General features: G+C 38.0%; 1 protein-coding gene across 3 annotated transcripts in view; it reads right to left on the minus strand.

The window, feature by feature from the left end:
• frmpd4 (FERM and PDZ domain containing 4) overlaps window positions 1-16646 on the minus strand; it is a 47322-nt gene that overhangs the window by 11648 nt on the left and 19028 nt on the right. For 2 of the 3 annotated variants that reach the window (XM_047371480.1, XM_047371482.1), the window contains exons 2-8: window positions 16374-16490; window positions 6024-6184; window positions 5671-5773; window positions 3707-3752; window positions 2771-2875; window positions 569-676; window positions 67-198 (exon numbers count right to left, since the gene is read on the minus strand). In XM_047371480.1, coding sequence (XP_047227436.1) covers window positions 67-198; window positions 569-676; window positions 2771-2875; window positions 3707-3752; window positions 5671-5773; window positions 6024-6184; window positions 16374-16490 — 772 coding nt within the window. Of the gene's footprint in view, window positions 1-66; window positions 199-568; window positions 677-2770; window positions 2876-3706; window positions 3753-5670; window positions 5774-6023; window positions 6185-15927; window positions 16102-16373; window positions 16491-16646 lie in introns of those variants that run through there. The other variant, XM_047371483.1, reaches the window with a different exon arrangement.

Raw genomic sequence — 16646 nt, forward strand, 5'->3', positions numbered from 1 at the left:
TTGCCTTTGGAACTTTCTGTGGTTTAATAAGCTGCAATAAACCGCGATCCATGACCGTGTTTCTACCTGAGTTAGCATTTCCTGCTCATGCAGGAGCATGAGTTTGCTGGCAGATCCCTCAGCTCTTTGTTCCAGCATTAAAGAGAAGTGCTCAATGCACTTAATGGATAGCTTTTCTTGCAAGGTTAAGATGACGTCCTTAAAAGTAGACAAGGTTACAGTTAACAACAAAAAAAAGGGTGCAGATGGAGCAGCTTACACGTGCTCAACTCGCAGTCATGCTGAGAAATAATTTTCACAGCTGAAAACAATTAAACACATCACAATTTTTAACATACATTTAGAATTACAACTGCGAAAAAGTAGAGGGGAAATGTGAATCGCTACATTTGCCTCTCCTTCACAATTAATTATACTCTATAGCTGCTTTTTAATTGCATCATAAGTTCAGTTGATTTAGAGTTTTGAATGCCACAGTGAAGAGAAAATGTTGCACTTTATAATGTAAAACCTGAACTTTCTTTTAGATTACATAACAGCATTTCAGGAGAGTCTTCCCAGCACCTACCTTTATGGACGTGTTGCTGTCAAATCTAAATGATTTAGTCTGGCCATTTTCCAGGTACACCTTCAAAACATTTGGCATAAAAAGAAGGGAGTTGTCCTTTACTGTTTCCTGAGAATGGAAGGAAAATCATATGATCAAAAAAATTTATTTAGTGGCAAGTCCTTAATTTATAGTTCTGAGACCATGGTAGCACTCTAAATGAGGAACATGTGCCTTGCAAAAATATTCAGATCTCTTAAACCACAAACAGCAATATTTTTTTATTTGGATTTTATGTTATAGACCAACACAAAATAGCCCTGAACTGTGAAGGGGATTGAAAATGATCGGTGATTTTTTAAATGAATTAAAATCTGAAAAGTGCAAAGCGCATTTGTATTTAGCACTCTTAACGGTGATACCTCTAAATAATAGCCAATGCAAGCATTTAGAAATCATCTCATTAGTAAATTGTTTCGGCCTCAGTCTGACTTAATCTCAGCATAAATCCAGCTGTTCTATGAAGGCCTCAGAGGTTTGTTAGGTTTGTCATCTAAAAATAGGGTATGGCCAACAGCAAACTTATACACGGCAGTCCACCTAAACTATCACAAGGGTAAGAACAACATTTATCAGAGAAATAGACAAGAGACCATTGATACCTCTAGATGATCTGCACAGTTTAGGTGGGAGAACATGTTAATTGGACAAAAATAGTATATAGAAGAATGGCAAGGAGAAAGCCATTGTCATCAGAAAACCATAAGAAGTATTTTTGTCAGATTGCTGTACACCATGGTGGGGACACAGCAAACATATGGAAGATGGTGCTCTGGTCAGATGTGACCAAAATTCAGGGTTTGGGCTTACACGAAAAAGGTTATATGTAGAAAAAATTGAATTAAAAAAAATAACATTGCATGTCACCTTGAATACATCATCTCCAATAAAAAGCATGGTGGTGGCAAATTAATGCTGTGGGGATTATTTTCTTCAACAGGGACAGAAATGCTACTAAGAGCTGATTAATGGTGGAGCTAAATGCAGTCCTGGAGTAAAACCTGTCAGATGCTGCAAAATATGAGGGTCTGGGGCAGAGAGTAATCTTCCTACAGGACAACTGCTCTAAGCAGCCGTTTCAAATAAATGTTTGGTATCCATCCAGTCTAGCTAATTTTGCAAAACACAATTGGGAAAACAAGGCAGTCCTACATGAAAGCCAAAAGGCTGAACATACTTGAGATTGATGTGAATACCAGGGAATGTAGCTTTTAATGTACAGTATATATTCTTTATATATTTTATTATAGGTTTATTATTTTTTGGCATAACTGGTTGCTTTTTTTTAAGTGTTTGTTGTATCACTGTAGATGTGAAAATGACCCACACCTGTAAACGAACAACCAATCCGGAAGCAGCTCTAGGTTTTAAAAGGGAATGAAACATAGCAGTGAAAGAGAGGATTCCTTCCCCTTAGAAGAGGAGGATGAGGAGGAGGAGTACCACCACCACCAACAGCAGAAGACAAGCAAAGGCCCAACACAAGGCCGAGCATCAGGCTTAGCCCCTTGTCCAGCACCAGAGGACAGTCTGAAGGATGCTGCAGAGAAGGGCAACAGGAGGAGCAGTAGCACTGGCTCCAGTCTATGCAAAGGGAAGCAATTGACTTCAAACTCGGTGGAGTCTAGGGTCCTCTAAGTGAGTATGATGACTCTATGACTTGTTTCTCCCTCCAATTTAATTCGGGAGAATGCTTGGTGCCCTGTTTTCTAGCACATGTCCATCATGCCTAGTGATCCGGAGGTGCGCGACTGCTTTGAAGACTAAAAATAACTTGGACATTTTACCCTCTCCCTTGGATCAAGCAGAGTTGGACTCCTTGACTATGAATCTGGGTTTAAGTTATTTAAAATTTCCTAATTGGGTTTTAGGTTTTAACTTTTTTGTTGTTTTAGTTGATTGTCTTACCCTATTTACAGCAATAAACATTTTAGCAATTTCTATTGAGCATGGAGCCATTATAACCCTTTTCTTACCTCATTTCTCACTGTAGTGTGTGTGCTTTCACACAACAAGATGGCATTACAGAACACCATTACTTGAAGGCCATCGAAGGGATGCTATTTATATTATATGGAAAGTGCTACAGCTTTAATATTTCAGTCTGTCTTTTTCATCTCTGCCTCTAAAACTGGACAAGACAAGTTGCTGGGTGTGACTTACTGGGATCTGTCCATTGACGATGACCTCCTCAGCGAAGCGGACTTTAACAGGATTTGTCTTTAACTTGGCCTTTTTGGCTGCGCTGATGAATGCAGATTTCGGTGACTTTTTTAGAGAGAAAGAACAAAGACAAAAATAGTTGGGATTTAAAAGACAATCAGCTCACGCTTTTAGATGAGTCATGAGTAATATTTGAGGAAATAATTGTCTCTTAAAACATGGCAACTCTTCTTTGAGGTGCTGCCATTAGGATAACACTTATCAAGAACATAAGAACAAGAATAACTCTTTTGCTGTCACATCACAGAATTAAAAAAAAATCAGTAAACACAAGTAATTACATGATGTGTTTCTGCTACAAATCTGTTTTTAAAGATTTAACATTTATTAAGTGGCTGTTATTAAGTGCCTGACATAACTGATACTGTACAAATTAATCATTTTATATTCAATGACTACAAGATTGCAGTTTGGGTAATTCATGTTAACGTGAATAATGACTTTGAGTTTCCTGACACATAAGAAACGTCAAACAATATGTATTCTTTTCTTTGATCATGCTCTGATTTTTTTTGTCTGTTTTTTGAAGGAAACCATGCATGATACAATTTCCAGTGACTTATTATGTGAACTGTAAACAAAGGCTGCATAGAGGGCATGCTTCTGGCACTGTGTGGTCAGGACCATCTGGTGCTTTGCATCTCTAGGAAATGTTATTATGGCAGGTTAACACAAGGTCCTGGGTGGGTGCTGAAAAAGGTTTGACTTTGTTTGAGTTCCTCAAATTCTAACTTAACTGCATAACAGATGCAGTGCTAGCACAAATATATGGCGTGAGTAATGACTTGCTTTCATAGAGTGAACAAAATAATCACTTCCAAATGCTCAGACCTCTATTGGGATGGATTCAATTTCACTCAATGAGGAGAAACTCACTGGGTATGGCTGAACAACAGTTAGCACTATGGACTCCTTGCAGCTCCTGTGGAACACAAAGAAAAGTAAATGAGGGAGTTATGGTTGCCTCTTTATTTCTGCTTAATAAAATTTAAAAGGGATGTTCCATATCTCAGTAGCCAGATTGTGACACACATCATCAATACAACCAGGTCTGACCAGCTAAACACATTGAGCAAAGGCATGGCCATTGGGCAAGCCCCCACTCCGAGGGCTGACACCAAGAGGATACCCTGGTCCTCCTAATTTAGGTGAGTTATGTCTATATTTTTGGTCGTTCTTCCTTGAGGTCTTTGAATCGTTCTTAGTCTGACCCCTTCGCGAGACCACTATGCCATGGGAGATCTTGTTTAAAACCTTCACATAATAGTCCCCAGAATAATTGGGGTACTCAAACCAACCACCACCCAATGCCAATGATTCTACTGAAGTAGTGGCCCCTTGAAAACAATGCTGTTTATGGTGTGTACTGAAAGATTCTCTGGTTTGGGAACCTTGGGCTGTCATTTTTGTTTTTTGTGGATGTTTTGTGCCTTTGAGCCATTTCCTTCAGCATGCACTGAATCAGTTCTGAACCAAGTTAGTTTAGGCTGCCATGATGACAGTCAGCACTACAAAGCCTGAGGCAATGAATCTAAACTGGAAAAAACATTGACTCCATCGCTGGGTTGGGGATCAGTCTTTTCCAGAAGAAGAGGAGTTCAAGTATCCTGGTGTTGTGGACGAATAATTTTGTTTTTCTCCTAAGAGAGCATGCTCCTGCCATAAGAACAACTAATAGCTTTTTTGTCCAACACATCAAGTAAGCTGTCCAAGAATAACTCGCAAAAGTGAAAAGATTAGTGGAGTTGTTATTTGTAATTATGGTGTCCTACAGATGTTGTGTTATTCACGTTATTCAAATTTTCAAACATACACCAATGTTATGAATCTTAATAAAAACGCCCTGTATGTATCAAAATGTTGTTTTTTTGATGAGGACGTTTGTGCACAGAATGTGTAGTAAAGTCCATGTGTCGGCCGGCAAGAGAGAAAACAGAGTTTCTGTGTTATTGTTTAACCTTATGGAAGGTTGATCGAAAGTGATGCTAGTTTGGAGCGAGAGATGGATAGATGACTTGCTGCCAAGTCAATGGTCATGTGGGTGCTGCTGTAGTTTGTGAAGAAAGAATGAAGATAGAACTGTGCGAAAAAGCGAAGCTCTCAGTTTACTAGTCTGTCTAGTTTCTGACCTGCAACAATATGGATCATTAATGAAAGAATAAGATCCTGAAACAAAGTTGTTAAAATAAGCTTCCTCCATAGGGTATCTGTACTCAGTTTAAGAAACTGGGTGAGGAGCTCCTTCATACACAGGTAGCTCAATATAAAAGAGTCAGTTGATGTGGTCTGATCATGATGCCACCTGGTGGTCTTATGTTGGAGCTTCACTGGGGAAATCCCACTGGGAAGAAAAGCCTGGGGAAGACCCAAAATTCACTGGAGGGACTGTATCTCTATACTGGTCAGGGAAGGCCCTGGGATCACAGTGTCATAAGGGAGAGAGATTTCTGAGTCCCCCCTGGAGTTCCTACCCCCATGATCCAATTTTAAATAACCAGAAGGCAATGAATAGATGAGTGTGTGAAAGTGTGGTTAATGAAGGAATGAGAGATGCTGTTTTTCATTGGTCCCCCTGACATGTGCTGTATGTCCTTCCAACAAAGTACACAGCTTACTGAGAAAATTTATTCAAATCAAACATTTAGCTTAGTTGAAAATACCTCTTCAGAATTGTTTCAAAAAATATAATACACTATGGTGTCATTAAGCAAGTATCAAGGATATATCTACTTCAGAACTCAGTAATGAAAAAATTTTATATCAGAATCATCATTAAATTTGCATATTTTTGTTGGTATTAAATTATCTGCGACAGGTTTGACACCAGGCAAATGGCTTACCTGACGAGGTCAATAACCTTCTCCCTGGCCACTGAGCTGACCGGCTCATCGTTAATCATGATGATCTCGTCCCCTGGAATCAGTTTGCCTTCAGATGGGCCCCCTGCCAAAACATATCAAACAACACTTCAGGCACACACACGTGTTGTTCAGTGCGTTTTCCTTTTTCTAAGTGTCCTGTTTTGTGAAAGCTTACTCATCGAGGGCTGTTAAAATCACTGAATCATCGGAGTAAGTGGGTTTTCCTCCGAGCTACTAAGTTTTAGGTGAATTTCATCTCGTGATGTGGCTGTAGACTGAATGAGTCAGTGTTGTATGGAGAGCTGAGTGTGCAGGTGGGTCATTCTCATTACCTGGAGTGACTGAGCGGACCACCACAGGTTTCTCACTTCCTGCCACAAATCCGAAGCCAAGTACGGGGTCCCGCCTCATCTCCACCTTTCGGGGTGCAGGGAGCACAAACTTGTCCCCGTCCAGACGAACTTCGTCCAGGGAGCCGCTCTGTGAGATGTGACTGGAAGAACAATTAAAAAAATATTTCCTTATCATTTCTGTTATTTAACTAACTTACAATAAAGCTTTTTTACTACTTTGCATCCTAAAGCATTTTGGTATATCAGCATTTCTTAGAAAATTCTTCATCACACCTGGTTCAGAGAAATCATCTTTAAGTATCCATGATGCACAATAATTTCATAGTAGGTGATGCTGTTTATGCTATATATATATATATATATATAAAGCTGGTGGATGTTAGAGACCTTGCACTCCTCCACCTTTCATTGGAGGATGCCCCATAGATGCTCAGAAGGGTTTAGGTCTGGAGAGATGCTTGGCCAATCCAGCACCTCCACCCTCAGTTTCTTTAGCAAGGTAGTGGTCATCTTGGAGATCTGTTTGGGGTCGTTATTGTCTTGAAATACTGTCCTGCGGCCTAGTTTCCGAAAGGGGATCATGCTCTGCTTTTGTATATCACAATACATTTTGGCGTTCACAGTTCCCTCAATGTTATGTAGCTCCCCACACCTGGGTGCACTCATGCAGCCCCAAACCATGACACTTCCGCCACCATGCTTGACTTTAGGCAAGATACACTTGTCTTTGTACTCCTCATCTGGTTGCCGCCACTTATGCTTGACACCATCTGACCCAAATGAGTTTATCTTGGTCTCATCAGACCACAGGAAAAGGATCCACAAATCCATATTCTTATTCTGCTAGTCTTGAGTAAACTGAGGATGTTCTTGTGCATCATCTTTAGAAGAGGCTTCGTTCTGGGATGACTGCCATGCAGACCAATATGATGCATTGTGCGGCGCCTGAGCACTGCCAGGCTGGCCCCCAACTACTACAACCTCTGCGGCGATGCTGGCACCACTCGTACGTCTATTTTTAAAAGGCAACCTCTGGAGATGACGCCAGGCACAAGTACTGAGCGCTGTAACTAGTAACTGGTAACTGGTAACTCCATATTCAACACTCCTTCTCACTATTACCACCTAAGACCTTGTAACAGTAACAGGTCTCATAACACCCGGGAGGGAAAATCGCTAAATGGGCACAATTTGGACACTTTCAGTTAAGGGTGTATTAACTTTTGTTCCCAAGAGTTTAGACAGTAATAGCTGGGTGTTTAGTTTTTGTGAGGGAACAGCAAATTTACACTGTTAAAACAAGCTGTACACTGACTACTTTACATTGTATCAAAGTGTCATATCTTATAAATCAAAGTAGATCCATATGTGAGGGTGTACTCACTTTTGTGAAATAGTATCTATTTACAGGTGACAAATGTCAATATATTTTGACACTCATTTCAGAATTATCTATGTCATAGATTCAAAACAGAAAGAGTAACATATTTCAAGCCTTTATTTCTTGTCCTTTTGATGATCATGGCTTACACATGACAATGGGCAATGAGCAGCAAATTTTAAAGCACATCACTGTTTGACAGCTCCTCGCCTGCCAGGCCTGCTCCTCTTCCTGTTTGCTGCTGTTTTATATTATTTATTCTTTATTTTTTGATAATGGTTTAAAATTTGATAAACAGGTCAGTGCAGTAGTCCACTCTAGCTTCCACCATCTGGAATTAATCTCTAAAATCAAACCTTATCTACCTCATAGTGCCCATAAAAGGGTGAAGGTCACTCTTTTGTTACTACTAGACTGGACTACTACAACTCTCTCTATACTGGGATGGACAACTCTATTCTTTGTCATCTGCCTCTGGTCAAAAACGCTGCTGCCCATCTGGTGACCGGTAAAAGGCAACATACCCACATTACTTCCATATTGTCTTTCCAGCTCCGGTTGCCTGTACATTTTGTTTTTAAGGTTTTACTTTGGGTTGTTAAATGTTTAAATGGTTAGGCACCTCTTTACTTATTGAAGCTCTTAGACAAGGATGCTCCCAGCAGAGCTCTGAGGTCAGGAGACCTGCTGCTTTTTGATGTTCATAGAACTCGTCTTGTGAGTCGAGGAGACAGAGCTTTCTCTGCTGCGGCTCCCAAACTTTGGAATGATCTACCAGTCACTGTAAGGATGGCCAACACCTTGAATGACTTTAAATCTCTTTTGAAGACTCATCTTTTTAACTTTACTTTTAATCCAGTTGAGCATAAGCAATATTTTTTATTTTTTTTATCTTTGAATGTTTTAAATGCTCTTATTATATTAGTTTTACTGTAGATGTATTTTATTGCTAATTTAATGTTTATATTTCCTTACCTTACTTTACTTTGAGTGTGTAAAGTGCTCTTTAATAAATTATTAACAATTAAAGCTTGACTGACAGATGAGGAAAACCCAAAAATCATTGTCAGTGATAAATGAAGCCTTGAAAGGACTGTCAAGTGAAATCTATTCAAGAATTTGGGTGAGCTTCAGATGGAGTGTACTGGAGTGTCAGTGTGTCAAGAGCCACGTTCTTCTTGTTAAGCCACTCATGAACCAGAAGCAACATCAGAAGTGTCTGACGTATGTTAATAAAAAGAACTGGATTGCCTCTCAGTGGTCCCAGAAAGACACAGAATCCATCCAGTGTGAACTCTCCACAGTCAATGATGACTAGGTACCATGTTACCTATGGTGCTGGTCCATTGTGTTTTCTGAAAGCCACAGTCTGACAGTCTGGATGCCATCTACCAGACATTTGTGCGAGTTTTATGCTTTCTTCTGCTGACAAGCTTCATGGAGATGCTGATTTCATTTTCCAGCAGGACCTGGCACTGTCCCACACTGCCAAATGCATTAAAAGCTGGTCCAATGACCATGGTGTTACTGTGATTAATGGGGCAGCAAACCGGCCTTACTTGAACCCCATAGAGAATGTATTGGCTGTTGTTAAGAGGAAGATGAGAGACACCAGACTCAACAATGCAGTTGACCTGAAGGCAACTATCGAAGCAACCTGCTTTATTTCTCAGGTTATTTCTGAGTTTCCTTTGTAACTGTTTGTAAGTAGATCAACAGGTAACAGCTGTTTCTTTTTGAACGGTTGCTTGAGAACAAAACTTCACAAAATAAACTTCACCCCTCCTCCCACACTTACCCCAAATTGGTATAATTGTGATAGTTTCAGATGGAAGTGGGCCCTCACATGAAATGCTGCTTAGAGCCTCATACAACCCTTAGACCAGTCCTTCTTTACTGTCTGAAAGATACCTGGTATTATTTATCTACAAACCAAAACGCTCTTGTTTTAGATCCTTTATTTCATTTACCTTTGTCAGTACATGTTATAAAAACTGCAACACATGAATGCTGTGAATTACTATTATTTTTAACATTTTAAGTTTAAGAGGTGTTCGTAGCTTTAAACAAATTTCATATATTGTGTGATGTAATTTTTTTACACTATTTCTTCACTCTCCCTGGCTGCAGGAGCAACAGCAGTGGAAACTGCGTGGTGCCAACAGAGCTGGTTAATTAAAGCTCTGGGCAGACAGTGTGTAATTCACAGTTATTCTTAACACACGCTCTATTCACAGCTAAATACCAACAATTAATCTTTCATGGCACAAAGACACAGTGAGATCTGTCATTTGGATTTGCAATGTCACAAAAAAGCCAGAATGGGAATAATAAGTTTGAAGATGTTAATCGATAGTCAGGAAACATTTTGAGGGATGATTTTTCTGCCAAGAACAAAGGTCGTGTGATCTGCCATTGCAATGTCAAATGTAGATGGTGAACAGAAATAAAATGTAGAGTTCTATCATACAATAACTAATACAGAACATAAAAAAACCTGTCAATAGCTTAACATTTCTAAAATTGGGTGGTCATAGCTATTATGTTGAGGCAAGTCTCAAAAATACCCACATAAATCTTAGTCAACATACATTGCTAACAGTGTAACATAAGATATGGTGGCTGCTTTCAGCTTCATATTTATATTTGTGCAATCCATAGAGAAGAACTACAACACCCCACTAATATTTTACTAGAACTCAATTGAACAGCTTGTCCTGTTTGCATGATAGTAAATGTAAGGGTTTTCTTCAAGAGAAACAGCGGATATTGCTGAAAATGAGGCTCACTGGCTGCTTGATGCCGGTGAGTTTTTTTTTCTCCTTTCATCGATTAAACAAATGCCTCAAAAATAACCTGTAACTCAAGATTATTATCATTAACTATAAGGATTCCTATTTTTATTGAAAATACTTTTGAGTTTAATGTAGAAATCAATACATGAACATATTTATTGTCATAAAGTCTCATTTTATTAATGTATAGTCAAGAAAAAAAAAAAAAACTGAATTCTCTGTCTTTCCTGCACATAGTGCTTTGACAGGGTTTTCATATCCATTTGAGTTTTTCTGCATAATTATGCAGTAAAATGAGACATAGCTTGCTAAACGTTTTTGCAAATAAGTCTAAAAACAGTGGAGTGGTTATGTATTTAGCCCCAGTAAGATTAAACAAATGAATACAACCACCTTTCACTGTAAATACCGCTGCAAGTCTCTGCCACCTTTGCACAACAGAGACTAAAAATGTAGCTTTTTCTTCTTTGCAAAATAGTTCAAACTCAGATTGGACAGAGATCATCTGTGAACATAAGTTTTCAAACCATCCAACTTCCCATCAACTTTATCCAGCTTTCTTATGTCTGCAGAAGAACAGCCTCTCATATGATGATGCTGCCACCACCATGTTTCACTGTGGGGGTGGTGTGTTAATTTCCTGTCACACATTGTGTTTTGTATGTAGGCCAAAAAAGTTAAATCCATCTGACCATGTCAACTTGTTTCACATCTTTGCTTGGCCTGCTATCTGGCTTGTGGGAAACTGTTACAGTGACTTTCTTCTTGCCACTCTTCAATAAAGGTCAAATTTGTGGAAACCACAACTAATGATTGTGGTTTCCACAAATTGTTCTACCTGAGCTGTGAATCTTCATGGGCCTCTTGGCTGCTGATTGTTTTTCTTACCTGGCTTGTGGGTTATTCTGATTTGCAGTTGTACCATTTGCTTTCTGTTTTCGGAAGATGGCTCGAAAAGTGCTCTGATAGATTTTGAAATATTTGAATACTATTTTATAACCTAACGTTGCTCTAAAATATCTCCTGACCTGTCTACTGTGTTCTTTGGTCTCCATTATGTTGTTTGTTTACAAATATTCTCTCACAAACTGAAGGCAGTTAGTTGCCCTGTTTTTTTAGTAAAGGCGCCTGGTTACAAAATCTCAGCAAAACAAATCAAGGTTTGTTTCTGTAATGTCACAAAATAAATCATAATAAATTTTTTTTGTTTAGAAAAATTAACAAATTAACCATGAAACCTCCCTAATATTAGAAGATCACTCTATTGCACACTAAAAACCTTTACAGTCTTCAAAGATTTTGAAAAGACAATAAGATTCTCACTTCCTGCCACAAAGATTCTGAAACGTGATGTTCACACAAACAGACTGATTTCAGCAGATTTTTGTCTCACCACTAAAGACTTAGGATCACAAACATAACTGCACCTGCTGGGGGTCACAGACTCCAGGGTTAGTCAAACTGAACACATCAAACTCTTGCAAGGGCGATGGTTTGAAGGAACAAACATACCGGTAAGTAACAGAATATATATTCTCCGAATTCGGACAGGCTATATTTCTGTTACACTCCCACATAAAGTGAAAGAGATGCAATTCAAATACCTAACTTTCCTCCTGCAAATAAATATGATTTAGAAAGAGTGGACAGTATTTTCTGTAATTCTCATATTGAGAGTTTGAAACAATTTTTTCCAAGTGATGCTGTTTGTGTGATTTGGGATGATGTTGGCTTTAATCTAAATATTTTCAGATTTCTAACTTAACAGAGAACAATATAATGTTTGGATTGTGCAAATTAACATTTTGAATTTGTGATTATTGAATGTATTCTGTTTGGGAAATATTTTATACAGAATGTAAATTCTTTCAATGAAACTAAAGTCAAACGTTAATGTTCAATATCTGTATTGTTTAGTTTATTTCAAAAAGGCTCTTCATTATCTACTGTATTTTAGTCTTAGATAGACAACTGTCTCTCTTCTATTTTTATCACTACTTGATTGTAATTAGTTTGTTGACAGTTTGTCCTCACATCTCTTTTTCATTGGCTGTTGGCAACACACACATTTTCAGTTGGGTCAGTAATTAGTTTACATTACCCAACTGTGTCCAGATTTGCCTAAAAAAAATCAAATATGTTTGTGTGGCAGCGACAGAGGTCAGGTCGGGTCGGTTCCTGTCATAAACATGCAGACTCCAGTCTTCACCTGTCTGTAACTACCTGAGACGGATGCAGACTGTTCCCAATTGGGAATCAAGGGTAAATTGGGCAAAAAAAACCATGTATCGTGTCTTCAGCTGTATATTTAAATGTATTCTGTAAAATAAAGTAAAAACATCTTCATTCAATGTAAAGTGTACAATATCAATGAAATATATCAACAAAGAAATAAAAAAAATATATATTTTTATTGTGAATGTGATTTTTAACAACATTTCTTAAAATGAGCTGCATTATGTCTCCTGTTAACAGCAACCTGTAATTGTTTGGCATCACACTGTGTATGTTTTGTAATAAAAAAGCTTTTCACTTGCTTTCTTCTTTTTTAAGACTCCTGAATAGTTCAGACACAGATCTGGATTAAAAACTAGAGTTAAAGTTAAAATCTTCTGATTCAGAACTATGATTTTGTAATATGTATAGAATGTGGTTTGGCACTGTTTTTGCTTAAATAAGCAAACACTCTCCTTGAAAAAGAGGTTACATAAATACCAACTAGTTGGAATCAATTTTGCCTTCATATATATTCAGTTTAGTTGTAGATTTTTTAGAATTTGGGACAATTTTCTTCTTCATGAGTACATCTTTTGTATGCATGTTGTATGTCTTTGCTTTTTTCCTTTTGCCTGCACAGAGATTTCCACATCAGAGCCATGTCTGTTTTCATTGTAGCACTGCCTGAGGGCTTAAAGATCACAACCATTCTGTCCAGAAGTTCAGCTTCTCTCCTACATGACATTTCTTTGTTTTTGGCAATCTTTTAATTCAATTATTTATTCTAAACAATGAAACAACCAACGCCTTTGCAATTATAGAGCAGTAGAAATGTTCTTTATTTGTTAAATTTTTGGCCTTTTAAAAAGGGACAAAATTAGTGGGAAAAGTACTTCGTTTATTGCTAAACTGACCAAAGGTTTCAAAACAGAAACCTTTAGGCATGATGGTGATCCACGGTGTTAGTAGTAGGCTGTACTCGACAAATTGGAGCTTGTTAAAAAATAATGAGCCCCTTTATTACTATCACAAAATGGATTTATCAGCCACACTAAAATTTAAGATAATTTTACTGAAATCCATCTAGGATGATGATTTTCACCAGATGTGTTGGGAAATATCCAATCCAGTTATTTTCAGCATCAAGCATAGTTAAAGGTAGCATTATATTTTATTTAACAGGTTTCGAGAAAATTTGAACATCATGTGTAACTTGCAATGTGTTGCCATGAGGACAAGAGTAGGAAATATTAAGATTGTTAAACAGCATTATTTGCAATTTAGAAATGGTGTGGCTTGAATAATCACAGGTTGACAAATTAGAATCATTTGGAATTTATGCACTTTTTCCTATCTTCCATCACTGCTAGACAAAATCAGTAAATGATTTTCCTATCAAATAAACCCCATACAGCGATACTGTCTGTCTGAAGGAACAACAGTTGCGTCACTGTGTAGTTTGACTTTATGGAAAGTTCATCAGATATACAGTTTATTTAGAAAGGGTATTTGCCAGTAAAGTAACAAATTGCAGCTTGTGCACAGATCAAAAACATATGGACCTGCGCATTCAGGAAGAGCACTGTCCCCTCCCATTTAAGGCCACCTGCTAAACATGGCTGGGTTCCCATTGTGCAGACAGCCATGCATCTAATGTCCCCTAATCACACCCATTAGCTGCAAGTGTAGCTCCACAACGCTCAGTACAGAAATCATAATCCATGCTGCGGGCTTTATCGCAAATAAGATGAACAAAAATAAGCAGCGAGTAACACTGGCCTGCTTCATAGTGTACAAAGTGCATTTTTAAGTGCTTTCTGGCAGCATATTATGAATCTTTGGGGGGTAGCTTATTAAGAGGGGAGTAAGCCTATAACCAAAGCAATATCCTGTTTTTCTTGTTCTAAAATCCTGCCTTAATGGGATGCAGAACATTGTTTTTCTTTCTCATAAAATGAAACCATGGTTTCATATTTTCTTTGCCTCATCAGCTTTATCTATAAGGGAATAATACAAACACCCCAAATATTTTAGATGATTTTAAATTATTCAAACAATAAACAAACAAAAAAATAGGTGACCACAGGTTATCAGGGGAAAGATTAACATGGAACCTTGTTGACTAAATTTAAACGGTTTATATCCAACTTCAACTAGATTAGTTAAACAGTGCTAATGCTACAGTTAAACTTGCTAACAAGTAGAACTGTAGCCTGAGGCAGTCGTTCATTTTGAACAGGACATCTCACTAGTTTTTTATGGAAAATGTTTATATTACAACTTGTTAGAATCAATTTGAAAGTTTCAATCTAGCTTTGTCTGGTTTGCTGACAGTGTTAATGCAAATGTCAAACTCACTAGCTGGTGTCTTTCTTATTAGTTTTATAGAACTTGTTGCCAGTGAACAGCACATTTTGTCTGTGGGGATCAGGGTAAAAGATGTATATGCCACCTTATTAAAGCAAGTATTAAAAGTTTTTTCCAGCTTTAAAGAGTTTAGAGAATGTGGTTTAAGTAAAATTAAATTTGCCAGCAAATTCAACTGCTTTAAACTAAAACAGTGATCACTTATCAGCACATCTTTGCTGGGAACCTGTTAGAATCGATTTTAAAGATTTAATATTAAATTACCATATTATGCATTAATCACAAACTAATTCTTTTTAAGGACAACCTAGATGAGCAAAAATGATTTTTAGAATTAAAATTAATAAATCTATCTCAAAGCTGTTAAAGTTACATAATTTGTATTCAAAGTATTGATATCTATCCTAATGGATTGGTAAAATTCTGTTTGTTTCATTAGTGTTATAATGATGAATGATAAATCCACTGTGCTCATCACCTTCTCAATATATTTTTGTTTTGGTCTCGAAAGTGTACCCAAATTTGCAAGAAATGAGTGTCAAACTAAATATTAAATCCATATTACTTTATTCATGTGCTTGTGTCACGCAGACTTGGCATGTGTTCTGTTGAGAAAAACCCAAGTATTTAACATCAGCACCCTGGAGCCAAACTAGCCCAAACGCAGCCTCAGACAGTCTCAGGAAGGGATGTTTGATTATTCATGAGTCTTCCTCAAATTTAGAAAGCAGGAGCTGGAGCCAAACAAGCCTCCATGATCTGTCTTATGCAGACACACTCGGCATCCAGCACTTTCACTGCTCCGTACTTCTTATATAACTCCTCTGACATCACGCTTCTCGTGCTACAACCCATGTGTGACAAGTGCTCTACTCCTCTTTTGTAAACCATTTAAAATAATAGCTCGTTTAGATGCATCTGGAACATTAAATCTACATTTGTATTGTATTTTACTTTTTAGCAAACCATTAATAATAATTAATGTTGTGTGTAAATATTTTGCAGAGTAGGGTTGCATGCACAGCAGTGTTGTCTAGAAAAATGCATGCAGCTAAAGAGAAAACACTCACTTGTTACACTACATTGAATACATAGAAATGAAAAAACTCAATGTTGTTTTTACCTGCCTGGACAGATTGCCTCAAGTGCCACTTATGAAGAATCAACTACGCTGACAGCATAACAACCCAACATCCTCTTGTAAAAAAGAAAGAAAGAAAATCATAGTGGAGGTGAATTTGATCAACTGCAGCAGAATGCACACTCACACCTTCTAAACTCCTCTTCTGCATTTGGGAGACTGCATAAGAAAGTATAGTGGGTGTATGGGAGCGTGAGAGAGAGAGAGAGAGATAAGGAGAGAGAAAGAGAGAAAGAGAGTCGGTAAGGGCAGTGTCTGCGTGCAGCAGTGGAGGGAAGAGAAAAAAAGAATCAGTATTCTGAATGCACTGATGGAGACAATGTGGAGGCTGTGACGTGGCCGAAATAATCACAGGTTGGCAAATGCCTCATGAAGCATCTGGGTTGGGGAGAGCTCCCCATCTGTTTCTTTAAACACAGGGCACTTACTTGATGTAGCAGTCACGCCCCTCCCTGATGGTGCCCATGTCCCATCCATTTGGGGGTCCTTGGGAAGCACTCCAGGTCCCTGAAGGGGGTGGCCAACCTGAGGATTTTGTCCTGTGGCTGCAAAGGTGCAGAACATGGAGAGAATTATGTAAAACCATATAAAAGGCCTGTGTGTAAATGTAAAAGTTAAAATAATATGGAGTTATTACAAAAATAAAACAATGCCGAGATCCCAAAATAGATTTCCTGCACTGCCATAAAATGATTTAAGTC

Source organism: Girardinichthys multiradiatus, chromosome 7 (assembly GCF_021462225.1).
Source record: "Girardinichthys multiradiatus isolate DD_20200921_A chromosome 7, DD_fGirMul_XY1, whole genome shotgun sequence".
NCBI lineage: Eukaryota > Metazoa > Chordata > Actinopteri > Cyprinodontiformes > Goodeidae > Girardinichthys > Girardinichthys multiradiatus.